Here is a 22,478-nt window from a genome sequence, read left to right as displayed (position 1 = left end):
ACTTATCACCTGATTTGCAATCAGTCTTCCATATCGCCGTTTCTCTATTGAAGTTAGATTCTATTATAGTTCCAGAACTACAACAAATACAATAAACCTGTTAATTTATGAACAAAGAAAGTCGGTGAAAATTAGAATGTGGTTCATCTATGATTTATACTTATTAGGGTGTGACAGACGTCAAATTTTCTTATTTAGCAAATATGTTGAGAGAAACAAATACTTTTTGTTTAAATTATAGAAACAGTAAATAATATGACAATGGATTTGAATAAAGTTAGTGTTGTTAGATGGTTTGAGGATACGAACAAGCATAGTTGTGGTTACTGTAAAAGTGAAAATAGTATATCACAAGGCTAGTTTTCATTTCAAATAACATCTCTAAAATGGAATTTAATATTTTCTTTATAAGCTGGATATTTTCTGTGATATTTTATATAATTGTTAATTATTTTTTCTAGGTATGTGGGCCGAGAGTCTTACTGTTGACGATTATCAAGAACTTATAGATAGAGGATGGCGTAGATCAGGAAAATATTGTTACAAATCGCTAATGGAACAAACCTGTTGCCCTTTGTACACAATAAAGTAAGTAGAGTATGTATTGGGCTGTGAAACACTGGACATCAATGGATTAATAGGAACATCCTGCAATTGGTACTTGTAAAAACCCGTCCTAATTTATAAAAAAACCGCGATATTTTATTTATTAGTGAATTTATACAATCTACACGACGATAAAAAATCTATTTTTGTTATAAATAAATTGTGATATAAAAATTATAAATCACTATAACATGGGACATATAAGATAATGTTTTGCTTGTCCAATTTTGTACAGGTGTTGACAGTTCCTATCACTGGTTTCATGTGTCGAAAAGACGAATATATGCATTCTCTTTTTAATCTTTATCATTTTTTCCCCAATCATTTTGTGGTTCTCTAATGCATCCTATATTTCATTTATTAAAAAATACAGTTTCTTTATTTTAGAGGAAAAGTCAGTTAGAATTATTTTGATAAAATATTTTGAGAATTACAAATAGTTAAAAATAATTATCATGTAGATTTACATTAGAGATATTAATTCAATTACACTGTATTTTGACTTCAAATGTTTAGATGTTGATATTGACATCTATAGCAGTATTGGATAGATAAATTTGACGATAATTTAGATGATCTGTAGTGCAAAACCTAATTTTTTGAATTTAAATAGCATTTCCTTTATAAGTTCAGTAAAAAATGAAGTACCACGTGTTTTTTTCATAAATTACAACGGGTTTTTATAAACTACGACGCATTTTTCCATTATTCCATGTGCCCTTGTTTCTGTAGGACATGCGAATAGTCACTGTCTGAGAGAGGGAACATTGGAGTACAAAAAAATAATTTTCCAAAAGTGTTTTTTTTCTAATCCCATTTTCATTTTTCTTCAAAAATAAAAGGCCATTTTTTAACATTTATTGTAGATTCAATGTGTGTTTCAAGTTTTATCCCAAAAAAATTGTTTCTCTCATCATTATCTGAATTCTACGTTGATTTCAAGAATTGTTTTTTGACAAGTTTTCTTAGATAAATAATAATATTTCAAAGATTATAGAACTATTATTTTTTCTTATTTCATATTGCCTATATTATTTGTTTACTTTTTAGGTGTGATGTGATAAATTTTCTATTAAGTAAATCACAGAAAAAGGTTATTAAAAGGTTTAATAAATTTCTAAAAGATGGAAATATTAAATATGAAGATAATATACAATTTGAGGAACCTGATAATCATTCTGATTTACATCAAAACCATCCAAAAATGAATTTAAGTGATTTAAGTGCAAGTATATCCAACAGTATACAACAAAATAATCTTACATCTATAGAAACACCTTCTACATCTAATACTGATGAAATTGACCTGAATGAAATGGATAATTTGCAACAGAAAACTGAAAAAATATGTGGTAAGGAGTAATGTTAATGTCTATTTTAGCTCAGTGATACAGGGTGTTTGTAAATTCATGCGACAAAATTCAGGAGGTTTATTGCTCATATGAAATTAAGATGGGTCATTCCTATAACAAAATTTCCTCAGCCCACCCCTTTCCGAGATATCACCCTTAAAAGGTGGTGACTAGAATTGAGTTTTCTTTTATTATTTTATTATTATTGTCTACAATTGTAAAACAACAAAATTAATATTTATCACAGTTACCAAGAAAGTGTCTGCTCAACAATCATTTACTCTTATAACATATGCTATTTAGTTTGTTCTCAATGTTGCAATGAGTCAGTTCATCTCATGTGCCATTTGTTAAATTATGCTTGAAAGTAAAAATAAGTGTATTTAAAAACAGTAGAGATGTGGCAAAAGGTATGTATGCTGTCAACTGAACATGACCTAGCTTAAGTAAGAGAAATGGTTATTGAAAGTAGTCATTCAAATTTAAAATATATTTTATTATGTCTCACGACACGAATTGCATAAGTGTCACTGATGGCATACAAGAACTAACTATAATAATATTATTCATTTTTAGATAAAGCATCTAATTCTAGTCAATTGAAGGTGAACACAAAGACACCATTAAAAGTAGGAGTTGGTGCTGATCCCACTAAACCACCTTGTAAAAAAGCTAAGATATTAAGAATTGAAAGGAAAAAGGCAAAAGGTTTACAATTTCAAAAAAGTCCACCCGTGTCTAATCAAAAAAGTTTAGAACAGTTCCTTGAAGAGGTTTCTGAAAATGATAAAAAAAAATTGCGAGTGAGTTTTTTTGTTATTTTAGTTGAAATAATTTGAGCTATATCATTAGTTTATGAATTACCACACAAAGTATGTGATTATAAGATTTTCAATTTCACAAATAAATACAGGATGACACTATTGCTAATAATCAATTAAAGCATAAAATAATTGTAGTATGTCATAACCTTTCTATATTTATCAATTATATTGTTTGGTAACATACGCCTTTGCATAACAGTCTTTTACGGATATCTAAATCAGGTAATATTTCTTAACCTAAAACTTTTTTGTAAAGATGTGTTTGATTCCAACCAGCGTTCCGAATTCTACATGGAAAGCATCAGAAGATATAGAATTTCAATTATATAAAAAGTATCAAATGGTTATTCATAATGATCCGCCTAGCAAATTATCATTAGATGGGTTTGACAGATTTTTAGTGAAGTCTCCTTTGAAGGTAATGTCTGAGGGTTTTTAAGCAGCAGAGCAAATGTATATTAATTACAAAGGTGACTTCACTTTTAACATTCTATACTGCCATTTCTATTTTCATTAGACAGGTTATTGATACTTTTCCAATATCAAATTTCTGAAAAAATATCAATTTTTATGTCTTGGCATGAATGTAAGCAGTTTTTTGAAAAAATTTGATTTCACAACTGTCATTATAATAAGCGACATGCTACTGTTTGTTTAACTTCTCACTTGTATTGGGTGATAAAACTAGGGTCTTTTACTATGATCCAACATCGAAGAGTTTCTAAGGAGTGGCATTGGAAATGGAGAACCCGTACAAAGGGTATCACTTCAATTAACAAATGGATCAAGTATAATCGTCAACACGACATATCTGACTTACAAGGGAGTTGTGTCAAAAAATTATGGAAAAATCAGTTGTTGAGGTGTGCACTTGCTCCAATCTACACTGCTTCACTTTCCAAGACTACTGTACCCGAATATGGCTTCACAGAGATTGAACACCCTCCAAGTAGCCCGGATCTAACCTTCCCGACTATTTTTTGTTCGCAAAGCTTAAGGCCGAGTTAAAGGGTGAAATATTCAACAGCGACGATAAAATTAAACAGGCAGTTAAGAACATTTTGATTCTAAAGATAAAAGTTGATGGACGAGAGAAATTTTTTGGCTTCAATCATTAATAATAATGACAAAATTAGAATAGTACGATGGTACATTCGGTTGTCTGATTTGCATTGTCACATTTCTGGTTGCTTGGCATAAAATGCTGTTGTCTAATAATTAATAATCTTATTATATTGGTTTTGGTAACTTTGTGGTTTGTGGAATATTTCATTATTAAATAGAATTTTTAATGTTGTTTATGATGCATAGAAGCACTTCCATCAAAAGAAATTGTGATAAGAGGTATCTGTACTAATTACCTCTTCATAAAATAAATAGTTTGTAAAAATTTAAGTAAAATTAAATTATGCTGTCACTCAATATACTAAATATTTTTTTATATTCAATAGATTACAGTGGAACAGATGTCAGTTTCATGTAATACTTATACTTTGAGTGCAGAATTGTATAAAAAATATCAAATACATATTCATAACGACGACCCAAGCGAATGTAATGAAGATCAATTTTATAGTTTTCTGGTCGAAACACCTTTGAAGGTATATTTTGCTCTGCTTTTTTATATTAGTTTGCCCAAATTAATCTTCAATTGACAAAAAATGTTGAAATACTGAAATAACTTTATCAGTTTCATCTAATTTTATATAGGTAATTACCTACTTTGATTTATCTGCAATAACTAGAAGGTGATTTGATGTTCTAATTTATAATATATTAAAAAATATAATATTCAATGTTCATACTTTTTTAATAAATATGTTTAGGGTTCCAAATTTTTTTTTGAATTTACAAACTAGCGAAAATTTACTGAAAAAAAAATATTTTCAAATTCTAAAATGAGGTATATTTGTAACGATTGTACCTACTTATAGCTCAGCTTTATTTTTGATCTAGAAACTATTGAAAATTGTATAATTTCTTTTGAGATAAATTGTATTTCTGTATGATCATAACTAAATACCTTAAACCTTTTGATATCAAGTATGTATCTCAACAGTTTTTGTCTACAGTGTTCAACTTAAAATTAATCACAGGTATCGTTTTAGCCTAAACAATTTCCTGAAGGTATAGATGGTCCAGGATATGGATCTTTTCATCAACAGTATTGGATAAACGATAGATTAATAGCAGTAGGTGTAATAGACATTTTGCCTAGGTGTGTTAGTTCTGTTTATTTTTTCTACGATCCTGATTATAGAAGTTTAACGCTTGGAACGTATGGATCTTTGAGGTGAATATCATGAACAAATTCAAAATTTCAAATTGTTTTGATACTACTTCACACAAAAGAAATCATAGGCAAAATTAGTAATAAATTATGCCAATATCTACTAAACATGCTGATTGATAGAAGTACCAGAAGTGATCATCAATCATCAAAATATGTTAATTAACATTTATTAACTAGCATTTTACTTGGTGATTACAGAAGTGGAATGAAATTTACCTTTTGTTTAGTTATGAGTTACTACTATCTCCAGTATTAAGCAACAGTATAATTTCAAACAAAATTGTTGTGTTATGTACAGAAATTAAAATGGTCTTAAATATTCGAACAATATAACAATTCTCTGCACCCCACCCACCCATCTTTGCATAAGGTACTTGCATTTTTTAAAAACTATTTATCTTTTTATTTTATAAGTTCTTCATTACGATGAAGAATGTCCGAAAGAAAAATATTTAATTAAATATGAAAAAATAATATTTAAATATTTAATTGGAAATCGCAAAAAAATTCAACAACATAAGAAAACGATTCTCATTGGTTTTCAGTTGTGACGTTTAATAAAAACATTGAGCTTGTCTCCTTGATGATCACGAGGTTATCGTTACCGGCAATGTGGCGTATGTTGTTATAATATAGTTTTCATTTATTAGTAACGTATAAATAAAACGTTTTTATATATCTAAGAGTAAAGTGATAAATCTTTTATAGGTTAAGTTCTTACATTACATAATCACGTTATAAATTAAAAGCATATATAATTACTGTAAAATATTGAAATAATTTTTCTTGGCATCATAAAAAACAAGTGTTTTAGTCAAACATGACGTCACGCAATATGATATATATATGTAACATTTTTGAACTTTCAATAATTTTTTCTCAAACCTTGAAAGTATCCTATTGTGACAAACAATATCTGCATGTTGGTAACTCTAATATGTAATATCGAATTGAATAATTGTTTGGTTTTATAATCATAACGTTTTTTGTTTTAATTCTATAGGGAGGTACAGTTAACGCGTTATTTGCAGAAGAATCTACCTCATTTATCGAGTTATTATATGGGTTTCTACATTCATTCTTGCCCTAAAATGAGATACAAAGGAAAATTAACTCCATCATATTTGGTTTGCCCAGAAACTTACCATTGGGTTCCTATCGAAAAATGTATTAGTTTATTAGAAGCAAATAAGTACTCCAGATTAGAAGAAGATATTGATGCTATAGATGAAAACCTTCCCACCCAGAGAGATATTTCAGAAATTCAAGTTATTTATCAACGACATCTCATGCGTTATGATGATTTTGATGAATTTGGAGATGAATCGGAAAAATTTAAACTTATAGCAAATTTTATTGGCAAAAAATGTTGCAGATCTCTTATTTTTTGGGAACAATGATATTATATTAAATTGAATTTTGTGCATTTTCTTATTTTATTATGAACAATGGAAATTTGATAGATTTCACTAGAAATAATTAAACTTAACAAACAATCTAAGTATGTAATTATTTCAGCAAAAGCAACAGAAAGATTTATTTTCCAGATAATATAATAATTTAATAAAGCCAATACTAGTTTCAAACCATTTGAACAAAATCAAATTAGGAGTCATAAAAACATTTTCAAAAATAAAGTGTTTGGTTTATTGAAAACTTACTATTAGTTCACAATGATTGAAATAATATTACAATATTCTAATTTGCCTCACTGAACACAACTGTTAACTATCCCCATGCATCAAATAGTGTAAATGTGAGTGTTGGTTTTATTTTAGTAAACGTGCTCAGAATCATTAATTTCAACTGAATTTGTGTTATCCTATTTTCCAGTTTTTAACATCTACCTTTATTTTTTTATTCATAATTTTGTATTTTCCTTCTAATATTTCATGCTACGAAACTTCCATATTAATTTCACTTTTGACAGCTTCTGCTGCTTCATTCATTTCCAGACCTTCTAAAGTATACGCCAAATTCTCTAGCGTAGCATCTTCATCATCTTCAAACCATAATTGTAGTAAGTTCCGCGCTTGTTCTATTGGGGTAGGGTTCTCTTTTTCAAAAAATTCAATTTCATCTTTTTTAAACCCTGTAAACAAAACAAAAAAATTAAATATCTTAATTCATTTCTCCAGCCATCGAACATTTCTTACAAAAAATTGGAAAAACTCTCAACTTGAGTTTTTTCAAATACAGTACCAGAAGAAAAGTGACTACATTCACCTAATTTTGTTGCTAATTTCTGCCAATTTGGTGCAATCTTCTCGCTGAGGTACATTAATTGTTGCAAAGTAATATTTTTTCTTTCAGGTCTGACAATAGTATCTTCTACAAATTCTTCTTGATCTGTAGGTTTTAAATCATCCGTTGCTTGATCTGTTTCTGTTAGAATATTATCCATTTCACTATCATTTTGATTTTCTTGAGTGACTTCCTTTCCAGGCTTCTCATGGGCTATTTTTTTAATCATAACTTCTAAATAGCTCGATAGCGAGTTTGTAACTGTTGTACCGTAGGTAAAAAATTGAGGACTGCGCCTTGCTAGTAGTCTTAACGCTCTCCATCCTAAATTACCATCTTTTAAGATACTATCATCTATTTTGTGGTTAGTTTCCAATTGTTGAATGGGTTCCGAGAAGAATTCCTCTAATGTTGGTAAGAAATTTCTTCCTTTACATGCTTCTAAATTATTTGGGCATTGATTCCATAGTTTAGTTAATTCACCGCTAAAAGAAAATGTGGTTATTTTCAAATTAAAGAATGCTTACAATTAATTACTTTATATATGTTGTTTTTCAAGCATATCTATGTTTTTCTTAATTGACGTAGAATGAAAGCAGAAATTTTACAAAATAATTTAAATCTTAATAACAAAAAGTCACTTATGGTTTTTTTCTGTATCTTTGAACAAAATACCGATACTGGAAGTATTGATCTGTAGGTGACTATTGAATTTTGAATCCTATGAATTTAAAAATTTTTACAAGAATTAATACAATTCAATACCACCGAATGTTATTACTTCGACTTCTTTCAGTCTTTATCAAAATACAAAATATAGATTTAGGTCCTGGTGTACCAAGGGGCTTGAGTGGGGCTGATATTAAACTGAGTAGTAGATGGCATTTCGATGCTGTAGATGCACATGTTACAGCTTGTATCTTACGATCATTGTTCATACTTCAGGATTGATTAATTTCCTTTCCATAAATAACACAACTTTTTCCTCCCGCCTTTCATAGTACTTTCAACGATTGTCCCGTTTTTAAATTGTATTCTACGATGCGACGTCTGTTTTTATTATATTCTAAGAGTACTCCAGTACTTTCTTTTTTTATATATATAATTATAAAGTAACAGAAGATTCAACATAAAATTATAGTTCATATATGATTATGTTATTTTGGAAACTAATGTTGATTCCTTGATTGTTATAATTAATTCTATGTACAAACATCATTTTTATTTAACATTATGAAGTTTCTCATTTTATTAATTTTGCTGAAGTAATGATCCAATATAAATAATATAAATATACAAATTGTCAGTGTCAATATCATATTTTGAAAAAGACTGAAATAAGTCGAAATGTCAATTTTTATCTTTCTTTTAAAAAATTATTGAAAAAACTAATTTTAAAACAAAAGAGACCTAAAATCAAGAACATTTAGAAGAATAAACATATACATACAAAGGGTTTAAGAAATTTTTATATATATATATATATATATATATATATATATATATATATATATATATAAATTTCATCAATTTCTTATTTCTTAGACCTTCTGATATATTAATGCATCTAATGTTCTTGTATGACATCATATGAAACTAGTTTGTATAATTTTTTACTTTGATTGAATGTGTACTATTTATGAGAAATGTTCAAGCAGGTTTACTTCACCTAATTCTGTCTCAGAGAAAAAAGCTTCTAATAACAAAATATTTTAATATCTTAATAATTTAGATACCTAAATACAAACATACAGATTATTCAATTGTCAGAGATAAATTTTGTCTGGGGACATGTGACATTGGTGGAAATAACTTCTAATTTACTTACCTGCCTATAAAGTACTTCCCTTGATTGTTAGCCTCTTTTATAATATCTCCCAATAAACGTTTATCTGCATCTTTTTTACTTTCTGATACTTCCACTGGCTGAGGTAAGGTCTTCTTAATTTCTGTAAATTTAATTTTGCTTGTAATTTTTCCCATTAAAAGTGATAAGAAAAAAACTTGATAAAAAATATAACTTAGAACACTGCAATAAATTATAATAAGCTCAACTTTTGGATTCCTATTACACTTTACCAGAGTGTAGTGGGAATGTGTGAGTGAGGATCCATGTTCTCTTTCACTGAAGTGAATTCCAAAAAGTTTATACAAATGATTTTTGGATCAAAGTACAAATAACCCAGAAACCAATTCCTGATGACAAAATCAAATGATTTTAAAAAATTATGAATTAAAATAACGAAATTTTAAAAAACTACTGTTTACACATAAATCTATGATTTTAGTAAAACCATAGGCCTGGTCACAATAAACATAGGGTTAAGCACTATTTGGAAAATAATATAATTTTTTAATGCCTCTCATATCACCAGATATATCTCCAATGATTTTTTTCTTTGCAATTATTTAAACCAAAATGTTTGTTGGTTTTGAAAATGCTCCAAAGCAAAATTACATGACTGTTGAAAGTGTGGTTTGGTTTGAAAATGTTTCACACTTTCAATCTGACAAAATCATTTATACCGATGTGTTATAACTATCATGTACTTTGTATAGCAGTATATTAGATAACTGCCACTGTCAGTTTAATAATTCAGAATTTCAAAGCTAAGATAAAACATAATGTAATTCACTGATCAATTTTCATTTATACACTCAGTAAAAATAGCTATTCTCAATAATTGACAACAAATTCACCAAATGAATAAAGGAAAAAAGCTCAACTTGGTGGTAAACTCACAAATACACAGCTAACAGAAGTATTATATAAGTCCTATTAAGATAATATTATGTTTAATATAGTTTTTATTTTCATTTGTTTAACATTCATTTTTACCTATTTTTTATAGCCAAGCTTTTCAAGCCAAGAATGTAAAAATACAATTCTGAAATAAATACTATTAAAAACATTTGTTTTCAATCTCACCTGGACAACTATCATTTTTCCATGCATTCCACAATTCCTCCCGATGCATTAAATTTTTGACAATTTGAGCAAATTCTTCTCCATCTGGTGGAGTTTCTCTCAACAAGTTATAAACTTTCTCTGTGTTTGTACTTATCCATTCTTTTTGATCATTCTTTAACTCATATGCATCCCTAAAATAGAAATGAAGTATAAATACAATATGTAATTATACAATTGAAAACAAATTATTATATAATACAAAAACTGGGAAGAACAGTGGTTAGGCTTATTAATTGCAGATTCAAAACACAAAACAAAGTTATTTATTAAAAGCGTCCACTGATATAAGTTAGAGATATAATATGGGAAATTTTCCTTTGTTCTTAGTAATAATCTAGCATTTAATTTTATGGTAGTATTGCGGTGTTCTGACATTTTTCTTGTGAAGCTTAGCTGTTACATGACAGCTGCTGGGCAGCGACTATAAGAATAATATCACAACAGTAGAATATAGACAAATTAATTATGTCTCTACGAGGTAGTTGTTTTTGTAGGTAAAAGTTACTATTTAGCCACAAAAATTAACAAAATAGGAAAAATATTAGTACATATACTATATACTATACTATTAGTATACTTACGATTTAAATTTAACTGTGGAAGTAAAGTACTGGAAAACAATCAAGAATTGTAATAGAACAGATCTTCTAAAATTTACATCATGCAATTGTAAATCCAACAGTTTTTGGCTAGTAAGATATTTTGCAAAATATCCCAAATTTGAGGACTTCTCCGTAGAAGTTACATAATCTAGTTTTATTCCTTGGAATGTATTTAACACATTAGTGGCATGCTAGAAATAAATAGAATATTTGATATCTATTTAGGTATATTCATTAACAGATAATTGTATTAAATTATCTAACTGCAGTGTAATGGTCTAGGAAACTTAAACCTTGAAGCAGTGAGGGCTACAAGATTTGCAACTAGAGGCGCTAGTATTGAATTGAGGTCACCAAAACGTCATGTCAAATGTAACTTATGGATTTAGTATGTTTATTAACCTGACAGTGGTAGCGCCTCTTTTGTATACAAATTTGATAGCACTGTGTTCACCAGACCTACATTATGATAAAAAAGAGTTTGTATTAAAATTAAATCAATATTTATTCAATAATGTATAGATTATAAATTTTTTATACAGAATATAAAAACTAATTTCTAATCAAACTAGAAATAATAAAGATAATAATTTGAATATTGATAATAGTATTTTGATTTATTGTCATTTTCACACTTAACACACTTTTTTTTCTTAGCAGTAGACACATTTGGCAAATTTTCTGCATTTTTAATAATTGTTGCTTATTGACGTCTACTTCTAGTGGTATATTTTGAGCTGTTGATCTTCTTTCCAGGTGTTCATCTAATAATGATAAGGCAATAGCTTTCAACAATTTTTTTATTTGATACTTCAATTATTGTTGCTAGAATTGTTTATAATTTTCACCTGCTATATACATTGTTGTATAGAACATTACCACCTCTTGGTATTATGTGCCACATTGTTCAACGAACAAAATTGATCCACCATTTGTCATATTATAGAAGCTGACAATTTCTGATTTATACCCAAAAAGTTACTGACAGATTTTTAGTAGATAGTTCATTAAGTAACAAAAATAACCAGGGTTTAAATGTTTCCTAAAACACATGCATGTTTTAAATGTGTGTACCTCATTTTTTTAAACAAAATGGAAATAAAAAAACAATGCCTGGAATTTTTCTTAATTCCACTTTGATGTTATGAGAAAATGATTCCTATGCAACCTTTTTCCATGTGTTATAACAAAACATGGTAGCCCTCACTGGATTAATAGGCACTCTAAGAACTTGCTTTAATAGAAGCCTACACTTTTTATTACTATAATCTAACAAGTTTCAATTAAGCATTCATCTACAAATAAAACAGCTGGGTAAATAAATTGTCTATAACATTAAATGTTATTTTTCCACATCTGATTATTTATAAGGTTAAATTTATAATTTGTTATTAAATATATAATTATCGCAGCAACCACAAAAAATAGCTGAAAATAAATAAGACAAACTTACTGAGCTAAAAAGTTTCCATTGAACTTTATTGTAGCATTGATTTGGATTTCTAAAAAAGTCCTGAAGTTGCCAAAACTTGCAGTAAAATGTAAAATCTATAATATTTTTTTCCTCTCCTGATTTACTGATATCACTAATACCATCATCATCAGTTGGATCTGTACCATATTCTGTCACATTTTCTAAATTAAATTCACTCACAATATTTAAGCCAGAACGTTCAGAAAATGGGAAGAATTTTGCTAAAAATAAAAGAATCTTTCCACAAAATACTGTTGCTGTTGTTCTAGAGAGCCTTCTTAGAAGATCATTACATAAACGTAAAAGATTGTTTTTGCAACCAGAGAAGAACAATTCCTCCTTCCAGACATGCACATTTTGTTCTGAAACACATTAATGACAATAATGCCCTTAAATATAAATAGGAACATATCCACTTACCTACAAAACTAAACATATTTTCACATATATCGAGAGTAAGTGTTTCAAAAATATCTCCCAGAAGAACAACAGGTATTGTTGGTGAGCTTAGACCCTTTCTACACAGTAAAATAGAAAAGTCCACATAATCTTTTAAAATAACAACACTTTTCTCTTCTTCAAGTATATTTAGTAGCAGATCTCGAAGAGTTTGATCTAAAGGGGATTTCAAGTCAATTTCAGTTTTCCCAAATGATTTTACCTTTTGTTCAAGAAGGTCCACATTGTTAGTTTTGAAGGATTTTTGTAAAACGTTCTAAAATTTATAACAGGTAAGTAAAATAAAATTAAATCAATTATTCAGCCAGACTTTCTTAACAATAATTTACAGTATACTTACTTTATACTCCTTTCGTAAAAATTCGAAATTGTAATTCATTTTCGATTGTTTATATTTAATCTAAAATATCATTTTTATACTTATTTCAATGTGCAGCTACGTATTTATCTATTCCTTAGCTATTATTAAATATAAATACAACTGGGATATAAAAGTTACAATCAGAGATAACTAAGAAAGTGGTCTGTGGTTATGATATTACACTAAAATCAATAAAACTAAAAGTACCTAACCGTGGAAATATGAGGTTATAGCATGCTTTCTTCTATTTCATAAAATGTTTACATTGTAGACGTCAAATGTATAACCGCATTTAGCTATTCAATGACATGTACAAGTACACAGAACATACCCATAAATATGTAGATATGACTGAGCTTTTCCAATTTCGTTTTGAATTATAATGACAATTTTTAAATACAAAAAGTGGGTGAGTGATAAATAGACCTCGTAATTCGTTGAAAAGGAACTAAACAAAATAACTCCACATTTACCACTTGTTAAGTTCAATAAAAGCAACCCAAACAGCCTCTTGAAAATATACCTGTCATATATTAACAAGACACATAAAACAAAAAAGTCTTGACAGTGGACGCTCAATGTGTTCGTGATCGTTACAGATGCTGATTGAGACCAATGATGCAGAATGTATACGTAGAGATTTTGAGGAGAATAAGAAAAAATACTGCAATAAAAGTGATGAGGATTTATATTTAAAGAGTTTCAGGCGAATATATTTATCTAAAGAAGAAGAGTATGGATGTCATATTTGTGAAAGTGTGAATCAAAGAAACTTATATGATCAAGCATGCATAAAGGAGTCAGCTGACAGATCATGTGCCTGAAATAACATTATAAGAGGTATTAATGTTGAATATCTTAAAAGAAGAATATCCATAGAAATGTCATAGTTGTTTGTAAATAAAAGCTTGTGTCTAATTTAAAGGGATTATTGTGAAACTTATATTTAAACTTTGTTAATTCAATAATTTGCCTTCAAGGTCTTTTTAAAAGTGTTACAATCAACACCAAAGGTGGAGATTAGTCAATATCAACATGGAAACTAGGAATAAAAATTTCTGGTGGCTCAAATCGTCTGTAAACAGTGTTGCAGATACTAATGAGAACAATTCTTTAGCCCCTCAATTGGAATTACAGTCTTCCTCGTCCATTAATAATTTATCAAATGATAAAAATAGTAATTTTAATCTTGATGTAGATGTAGGAAGTATTATAGAAGAAATAAATAGAGTTGCTGCCCAAAGTCCATTAGGCCCTTATGAAAAATCAGTTGGAGAAAGGAGCATAGATGATCTACTTAAAGAAGCAGAAAAAATATATATTGAAAGTTCCAAGAGCTTTGAACAACTAAGTCAGAGAAGTAAAACGTCCCAAAATATATCTGATCTGTTATCAAATATTTCGAAAGACTCTACACCAACTCCAAAGAGTTTGAGTCCTTTACCAATGGACCCTGATCCTCAAGAACCAGAAGTTCAAGAGATGAGTCAAAGTGATGACGATTATAGTGAAGATTTTTCTGATGAAAGTAAGATGCATTCAGCTAAGGGGTCTCCTACCAATAATTCAATTTGCAATGAATCAAAAGAGTTAAATTGCATTGACAAAAAAAATATAGAAGGAGCTATAAAAAAGGTAAAGAAATTTTGTGTATATTTTAAAATATAATTGATTGAGTAATCACTCTCAGATGTATATTATGAAATATGAAAATTTGGCTTTGTTAAATTAATTTTAATAATTTAAACAGTGATGAATATATAAATACAAGCAATACAAAAAACCTCAAAAATGTTCAAAGAGAAAAGTGAATATTAAGAAAAACAAACATTTGTTTGTTGAAAACATGTAACTTTGCCTTGAGTTAGTGATATCATTTAAGTCTACTGCTAATTTAAATGCTATAATACTATTGTACAAATTCAATCCAGAAATTGGAAATGTTTCCACAAAACTTCATCAAATTTCAAACTAAGAGATTTATTATGTTCCATTTTATATTACAGTCTGCTATTGATCAAGATATTGATTCTGAATTAAGCACTGGAAAATCATCAAATATTATAAAATCTCAATCGTTGAATTATTTCAAAGATTCAAATACTTCTCGTGTTAAAACAATTGTTAAGAGTCAGTCAGAAGTTGCCTCTTTGGGCAAAAATGTGCAGGCACCAATAGTTGAAACTAAAAGAGAACATTTTAGAAAGTTGGATGAAAAATTGCAGAAATATGTGGAAGATGATGCTAGAAAACAATGTTTGATTGAAGATTTAGAGAGACACAACAAACTTTTAAAAAAAGAATTGGAAGATTTTAAGGTAAGAAAGATCAATATTTGTTATGAAAATTTTGTATATACTTACCTGTAGAAATTTTCAGTTCATTACTTTATATAATCACAGCAAAATTAAAAAAAGGTAAGGAGGGGTGTGATATAATCAAACCCAAAATCAAGGAAATTAACACAAAAATTATAAATTTTCTTGATTCTAAGAGCTAATATATCTTAAATATATGGTATTAAAACATGTAATAATCTGAATGTCTTTACTTTAATTGGCTTTAGAAATACTACCTGTAACACTATAACTTAAAAAGAAATTTATGTGTGCTGTCATCATTTTTAATGGGAAAATGTCTACCTTTCACTCAATTGGTAAAATTAGTATGTTAATCTTCTAGTACTCAATTCTCATTTCAATTGTAAACATAATAGAGACTATTGACTTTGAGAAGATTATTACTATGATTTTATAGGAGAAATTACAATTTTATACCAAAAGAAAAAATCACAGGGTGAATGTGCAAAACATTTTGCAACCTAGACAGAAAGTTGTGACTTGTTTCCAAATTCCAAAGATTAGATATTATTTTTTCAACATAAGTTTATTCATATTAAGCAGACATTTATTCAATTCTTACATATTTATGGCAACATATTATATTTGAGAGGACATATTTTTCTATAATGAAATTACTAATTTTCGTCATTATTTATTTGCTTTTATAAGTTCCCACATTTTTTGAAAGTTGAAATCTTTGAATTAAGATTATTGAAAAATAAATACTTATCACCATACTAAAATATATGACATAACATAGGTCCTCTTAATTTCAATATTGACTAATATGTGAATGAAATTGAAAATAATTTCCAACGAGAAAGGTATCTTGGTTAAAAACCAATTTTATTCTGTACAGTAGCACCACGCATTATCAAAGATACATGTAAAGATTGTTTTAATAAATTTATTTCTGCTTTTGGTTATCTACGCTTTATGAGCTGCTTCCACTATCACACGAACAGCTGCTAATGCCTCATTAGCTGTTGGGTTTATGAAATTTGCTGGCAGTATGAAACCATGCCTAAAAAATGATAAAGTTAATCAAATTAATTAGGATTTGTTGTAATATAAGTATTAGAGCATATTCATTTACTATTTTGTTTCATAAAGATATTTCCTTAGTTAATAGTGATCAGTTGCATTTTCTACAAAACCAAAATTAAACTTATTAATGTCTGTTAATGTATGACCAGAGTATTATAACTCTAGTGTGTTCACTCCACTACAGTTTCCAAGTTCATAGAAATGCTGTTTTAATGAGTAGTAACAGTTATTTTAACCAGAATATTGTTTATATATTCGTCATTTGATATGAATCACCAGTATTATATTTCATCTTTTTGTACGGATAAATTTAGTACTTTTGCAGTAAAAGCTGAGAAAAGATACTGTTCCATTCTTACCTTCCATTATCCCTTAATTCCAATGTGTAAGCATATTTCATGTGGATGGCTCCTTTGGCCCAGTCATCTGATCCACCCGAAGCTGGATAAAGGGTAGTTCCAGCAGGTCCGACAGTATAATTTGGGCCACCTGAATTTCGTATAGCTGTTGCTGCTTTTCGACCAACTGCTTCTAAATCTTGGTAATCTGGAGGAACAGCTCTGTTGTATCCCCAAGGATACAATATATATTGCCCGTAAGAATGAAAAGAAATATATGCTCTCCATTTAGCTGTAGTTCCTGTAATAAGTCCATTTATTCAAGCGCAGCAAATACAAATGCAAATTCAGTATACAGTGATACAGTCGAATTTTATTTATACCAGACTTACTGTTAAGACTGACATTATGCGTGAAATCTGTCACTGCCAAGTTTTTTGTTGTAAGTAGATTGATAGAGTTCTTCCAATACTAATTGCAGATTATAAAAACCCTTGTAGATACCTCATTCTATAAATTTATTATTTTTATAAATACCCTTAAAAATATGTATATCTTATGAGAGAAAGTATTCCTTAAAAGGCATTTGAATCATTATAAATTGGACGGCATTATACGCCGTTATTTAGACTGATACACTTAATTGTAATCCTACTTGGAATTTAGAAAAAAATCATTATTATACCTCGTTAACTTGCTACAACTGAATATTAAATTATAAAACGTAAATAGACGAGTAAAATGTACCTGTCTGAAAGGACGTTTGGTGTAAACATGGTACCAGACGTTAACTGAGCCCCCATTTGTACCCGATTCGTTTTTTTTCTGTAAAACGAAATTTAAAAGCAAAATCCCTAATAAAGGGATATGTAGGCGCCCCAAGCGCTAGTCATAATCCAATAGATTAAACGGCATGATGCTGATGATGATAAGGACGAAAGATAAATGTTAGGTATACATTAATGGTAATAGTTCACCTTAAATAGCTTATAATTCAATCTGTGAAAGTTTAAACAGAAATTTGGAACAAATAATTTCGCATTTGTACCTGTTATAAATTTCCTAATAGCTTCTGTTTCTGGTTCTGAGAAAGGACTCGATCCACCGTATGTTTCACTGCAAGGATTTTTTGATGATCCTTGTCCACCCCATCTATAGCTAGAAAACAAATTCATCTATTTAAAACTTGATGAATTATTTAGAAACGGCACTAGCAATTTATTTGTGATTATAGTGTTTATCAGGATGTCGTTTTGAGCGCGCCGAGCAATTTTAATATTAAACAGCGACATAGTATACTACAATTGGGTACGTAATATTATGGTTATATTTCAGAATAGTTATTTATGTTATAAGTCCGGGCAGTGATTTAGTACAGTACAAGATAGAAGAATATCTAATCGAGAACCGTAATAACTACACGGACGTATATCGTACGAGGATAAATTGAAAAATTCTTAACCTATTATAGAACCAAACCAAATTTCAATGTCAAAATATTTTATTACTCAACATATTCTCCTCTTGAGTAAAGAGATGTAATTCAAACTCTAAATCACGAATTTTTGTAAGAGAGATTTGTGTACGGGGGCGTTGTACTGCAAAAACAAAACACCGTTGGATAGCTTTCAGCGTCTTTTCTCTTTAATTGTTTCCTGTAGAGTGGTCAGTAATGTCGAATAGTAATCTCCAGTTATTGTTTCTTGTTACTGATTGTTATCCTTATCCAAAAAATCAATAATGATTACTCCATGGCAATCCCAAAAAACTGAATCAAGAACTTTTCCAGCAGATTTTGTTTTTGGATCGTAGAAATGTACCCAAGTCTCATCCATCGTAACAATTCAGTTTAAGAAGTCTACATCGTTTTCAAATCGAGCACGCTTTTGGTCAACATTCAAACATTTGGGGATCCATTTTGCAGCAATTTTTCTCATGTCCAAATTGACGTGAACTATATGATGAACGCGTTCGTATGAAATATTCAGTGCTTTAGATATCCGTTTTAGCCCAATTCGGCGGTCTAATAAAATCATGTCATGACTGCATCGATATTTTCGGGGACTGACACAGAAACAGGCCTTTTCGATCGGTCATCATCTTCAATGGAAAATTTAGCACTTTCAAAGCTTGCAGTCCAATTTTTCACGGTCGCATACGAAGGACATTGATCACCAAGGGTATTAAGCATATCTTCGTAAATCTGCTTACCTCTTAACCCTTGACGCTTTAAATAAATTTTTCGATTTTCACAATTTCGGTGGACATCTTTTTTTCTTTTAATTTATTTCTGGTTTACTTTTTTGACGTCAAACTTTACACTGACACTTCTAATAAGTTATTGTTGGCAGTCAGGGACATTGCATGTGCATAGAGTGGATAATCTATTTTTATAGAAAATTAGGATTCAAATTGGAAGAATATTCACTTATAGATTTCGTGATATAGTGGTCGTACATTGTTTACCTACTCATAATGGGTCTAATGTGTACTCACCCGAAATTCCTATTTAAATCTGTTCCGGTGCACTGTCCGGACCTCGCTCTATTTTTTCTCCACAGTCTATCGACAGTGTGAGTATATTCGTACCCGTCAGGATTTATCAGAGGTGTTATGTACCAATCAATGTTTTGCATATAGTTCGGTTCCGATTCAAAGTGTACAGTCAAATATTTAATTATGTAGGTTACTACAGCCGGTGAAATCCATTCTCTTGCGTGAATTCCACCGTCAATCCAAACTGCTTTATTAGATGGGTTACCGTTTGAAATTTTCACTAACTGCAAACAAAAAAAATTGGGAAATATATTTTATTCTTATAATAATTGCAATGTTGTTTACATAGGATTAATTACGAAAATACAGAAATTCGTACAACAGAATCAAATATGGAAAAGAGAGAATTTTCATAAACGGTTTATATACCATAAAATAATGGGAAATCTATGAATGATAATAACTAAGCAATTTGCATTTTCATATTTGTATAGTGAGTAAACTGAAAATTATAATATATAAGGTTACGTAATATGTTACTAAAGGTACAAGTTAAGTCAAAATAATAAAAATGATTTCTAGAAAAGGAGGAAAGAAAAAAATACTTGGAAACGTGGGACCAGTTCGATAGATTTTTCGAATAAATGTTCTTGATTTTGTTCTATCCATTTGACAAAGGGCCAGACCGCTCTTTTCAAAAACCATGTACCAACCATCATTTCGGTCAAAATTCAATCAATCTCCGTCATTTAATTGGTGTCTGATAGGCAGTGCTATTTGGGTATATATTTGGATTATTTGGGTATAAGAAATAGATCACAAACACAATTGTTCAACTCCAGTAAGTTATTGTGCCGTATCGAAACCATGAACCCACAACAACAGACCGGGGACTAAACAACAATCAAAGCATTGAGTTCTCGGGGTGAATCGGTGATACAGAAGGCCAAGGTTGGTTCCTCAACCAATAAAATCATGGAGACCGATTTTAGGGATGCATGTTGTATAATCCACATTAACACAAAACGATCAAATATGTTCACTATCCTAATTTATTACGTTAATTTATTGAATATTAAAAAACTACCAGATACGAGCCCCCGCCCCATTTCAGTTGGCCCACTTAGAAAAATTCGAAATTATTAAACTTTATTTTAAAATGCCAAAAAGTAGCTGTTAGTAAAATGTTTTAAACCTTTAGTTTTACGTCTAAAATAGGTTTTGGATGAATATTGTCAAATATTTTGAATGATATTTAATATGATGGAAATAGATAGGTCTTGTTGATAATAATTTTTTATGCATTTACAAACAAGGGTTTGAGAAAGAAGATGTGATATGATCCTATTTAGGTATCATTACGAATTTTAGGAAGTAAATATTTTGAATCCATTCGGAGTCAAATGATTTTCTCGTATAATACGATATCAGTGGTATCAGAATTTCCAGAAAAGAAGTGGTAGCAATGAAAATAGAAATTTTTTTATTTAATTAATGTTACTTACGATAATCGGTCGTTTTTGAACGGAATACCCTATTGTCTTTACAGAGCAAATTTCATGGCACGTATCATTGATATACCTAAGAAAATCATGGATGTCTTGGCTCCTATGGTACGAATTCCATGTTAAACGATGACCTACAAATATATATTATTGGCGACAAAGTAATTTCGGTTTTGTAGTATAAAATAATTTTTTTTCTAACAAACAATAGCTATCAATCAATTATATATTTTCCATTTTGTTCAATGACCTTTTGCCATGTTTCTATCGGCTCAAAAAACTGAACCAGGTGCGATTGAAGGTCATAGTCATTTGTAAAAGTTTGACCATTCAAAGAATTATGCAAACTTCAAAATAACTGGTAAACAGATGGTGCCAGATGGGGGATGTGGCATCACTTCCCAGCCAAGCTCCAATAGTTTACCACCAGCTGCCAAAAATATGTGAAGCCTTGCATTATCGTGGTGAAACACTGGTGAACCTTTCCGATTTGATGATTCTGGCCGTTTTTCTTTGATTGCTTCATCCAGTTTCATTAATTGTTGACAGTAGACATTCGAAATGATCGTTCGGTTCCTTGGAAGCAGCTCAAAAAACACACCACATTTGTAATCCCTCCAAACTGACAGCATGAGCTTTTTTGTTGTTTGTCAGCTTTCGATGTGGTTTTTTAATTGTTGTTCGTATGGTCAATTTTAAAAACAAAGAACCACTTACAAATCATTCCATGGGATGGAAAACATTCAAGATAATATTCATATAGCTTTTCCTCGGTTTCTCAAAAGTGTCAACATTTGAAAAGGCACCGTTTTGGTAGAAAAAAATGTGAAATATTTTAATACTTACCTTGTCTATCTGTGTTTTCTTGTATTGGGTTATTCTCTTCGTCAATGGCTTTCTGTAAATCTTGTATAATTACATCAAAGTTAATCTGTTTTTCTTTGAAAGCTTCTTCTACAGTACGTAAAGAATTTGGTTTTACTAATATGTCTATCGCTGTCCTATTACCTCCCCACATAGATATATCTGAAATTTAAAATATTCATTATTTATTTTTGACAAGAATCGAATCGAAAGTGTGTTATAATTGACTCGTCAGGATTTTGGGATATTGAACGTTTGGTATAATACCATTACATCACCTCGTACTATTTTTACTGTTATTTTTAAAGGCCGTGGAGTGAGATTTTTTCATTTAGAGTATTACATAAACTGATTTTAGTCCATTGAAATATTACATTCCAAATTGCGTTTTTCAAAAGATGCAATTGGAAGCTGGAAGCTCCAAGTTTGTGGGGCTGCAAACCTTGTCCCAGGGTTGCAAACACCATATTCGTTATATTTCGCGAACTATTCATCGTATGGAAAATTTGTGAATTATGAGCTAAAAAGTGCTCTATAACTTTTTTTCCTTTGATTTTACAAAAAAATTACCTCAGAACAATCTTTTAGATCGTTTTTTGGGGATTAGGATCTAACCTACGATATTGTTGTTTCCATAATAATTTCTGAGAGGAGTGTACATTTAAGAGAATTCTAAGCAGGTAGAAAAGATCCAAGTTAC

General features: G+C 29.6%; 4 protein-coding genes across 7 annotated transcripts in view; 2 read left to right on the top strand and 2 right to left on the bottom strand.

Annotated features, from left to right (window-relative positions):
- The first annotated feature begins 36 nt into the window (after positions 1 to 36).
- LOC130440458 (arginyl-tRNA--protein transferase 1) lies at positions 37 to 7,144 on the top strand. Of its 2 annotated transcripts, none has more exons than XM_056773610.1 (7): positions 37 to 355; positions 462 to 588; positions 1,657 to 1,958; positions 2,535 to 2,761; positions 4,234 to 4,383; positions 4,891 to 5,075; positions 6,079 to 6,560. In XM_056773610.1, exons 1-7 carry the CDS (start codon positions 256 to 258, stop codon positions 6,473 to 6,475), a joined length of 1,488 nt encoding a protein of 495 aa, XP_056629588.1. In that variant the 5' UTR covers positions 37 to 255; the 3' UTR covers positions 6,476 to 6,560. The 2 variants fall into 2 exon arrangements, with proteins under 2 accessions (XP_056629588.1, XP_056629587.1); XM_056773609.1 differs by lacking the exon at positions 4,234 to 4,383 and adding an exon at positions 3,039 to 3,200 and having other exon boundaries at positions 39 to 355; positions 6,079 to 7,144.
- On the bottom strand, positions 6,699 to 13,738 carry LOC130440457 (THO complex subunit 1). Of its 3 annotated transcripts, none has more exons than XM_056773607.1 (9): positions 13,518 to 13,738; positions 13,166 to 13,368; positions 12,787 to 13,081; positions 12,346 to 12,728; positions 10,872 to 11,083; positions 10,249 to 10,421; positions 9,148 to 9,268; positions 7,302 to 7,804; positions 6,699 to 7,167 (listed from the first exon to the last, which is right to left on the bottom strand). In XM_056773607.1, exons 2-9 carry the CDS (start codon positions 13,202 to 13,204, stop codon positions 6,971 to 6,973), a joined length of 1,923 nt encoding a protein of 640 aa, XP_056629585.1. In that variant the 5' UTR covers positions 13,205 to 13,368; positions 13,518 to 13,738; the 3' UTR covers positions 6,699 to 6,970. The 3 variants fall into 3 exon arrangements, with proteins under 3 accessions (XP_056629585.1, XP_056629583.1, XP_056629586.1); XM_056773605.1 differs by having other exon boundaries at positions 13,166 to 13,225; XM_056773608.1 differs by having other exon boundaries at positions 13,166 to 13,225; positions 13,660 to 13,738.
- Positions 13,709 to 22,478, top strand: part of LOC130440456 (centrosomal protein of 162 kDa) — a 22,380-nt gene continuing 13,610 nt past the window's right edge. Inside the window, exons 1-2 of the mRNA XM_056773604.1 lie at positions 13,709 to 14,821; positions 15,193 to 15,504. Coding sequence (XP_056629582.1) covers positions 14,222 to 14,821; positions 15,193 to 15,504 — 912 coding nt within the window. The 5' untranslated portion in view covers positions 13,709 to 14,221. The remainder of the gene's footprint in view (positions 14,822 to 15,192; positions 15,505 to 22,478) is intronic.
- The window catches only part of LOC130440459 (carboxypeptidase B-like), a 10,945-nt gene continuing 4,520 nt past the window's right edge, over positions 16,054 to 22,478 (bottom strand). Inside the window, exons 3-8 of the mRNA XM_056773611.1 lie at positions 21,761 to 21,940; positions 20,915 to 21,048; positions 19,410 to 19,693; positions 17,962 to 18,071; positions 16,935 to 17,214; positions 16,054 to 16,552 (exon numbers count right to left, since the gene is read on the bottom strand). Coding sequence (XP_056629589.1) covers positions 16,456 to 16,552; positions 16,935 to 17,214; positions 17,962 to 18,071; positions 19,410 to 19,693; positions 20,915 to 21,048; positions 21,761 to 21,940 — 1,085 coding nt within the window. The 3' untranslated portion in view covers positions 16,054 to 16,455. The remainder of the gene's footprint in view (positions 16,553 to 16,934; positions 17,215 to 17,961; positions 18,072 to 19,409; positions 19,694 to 20,914; positions 21,049 to 21,760; positions 21,941 to 22,478) is intronic.

Source organism: Diorhabda sublineata, chromosome 2, assembly GCF_026230105.1.
Source record: "Diorhabda sublineata isolate icDioSubl1.1 chromosome 2, icDioSubl1.1, whole genome shotgun sequence".
Lineage (NCBI taxonomy): Eukaryota > Metazoa > Arthropoda > Insecta > Coleoptera > Chrysomelidae > Diorhabda > Diorhabda sublineata.
Note: the sequence above shows the minus strand (reverse complement) of the source record. Positions and strands in the feature narration are given on the sequence as shown.

Excerpts from the sequence above, each read along its gene's own strand:
- LOC130440458 (XM_056773609.1), top strand. The coding sequence starts at position 256 with ATGACAATGGATTTGAATAAAGTTAGTGTTGTTAGATGGTTTGAGGAT. Across the intron at positions 356-461 it reads TGAAAATAGTATATCACAAG|GTATGTGGGCCGAGAGTCTT; the intron begins GCTAGTTTTCAT and ends TATTTTTTCTAG. Across the intron at positions 2,762-3,038 it reads ATGATAAAAAAAAATTGCGA|ATGTGTTTGATTCCAACCAG; the intron begins GTGAGTTTTTTT and ends TTTTTTGTAAAG.
- LOC130440457 (XM_056773607.1), bottom strand. The coding sequence starts at position 13,204 with ATGAATTACAATTTCGAATTTTTACGAAAGGAGTATAAA. Across the intron at positions 13,082-13,165 it reads TTTTACGAAAGGAGTATAAA|AACGTTTTACAAAAATCCTT; the intron begins GTAAGTATACTG and ends TATAAATTTTAG. Across the intron at positions 11,084-12,345 it reads AATGGAAACTTTTTAGCTCA|CATGCCACTAATGTGTTAAA; the intron begins GTAAGTTTGTCT and ends ATTTATTTCTAG.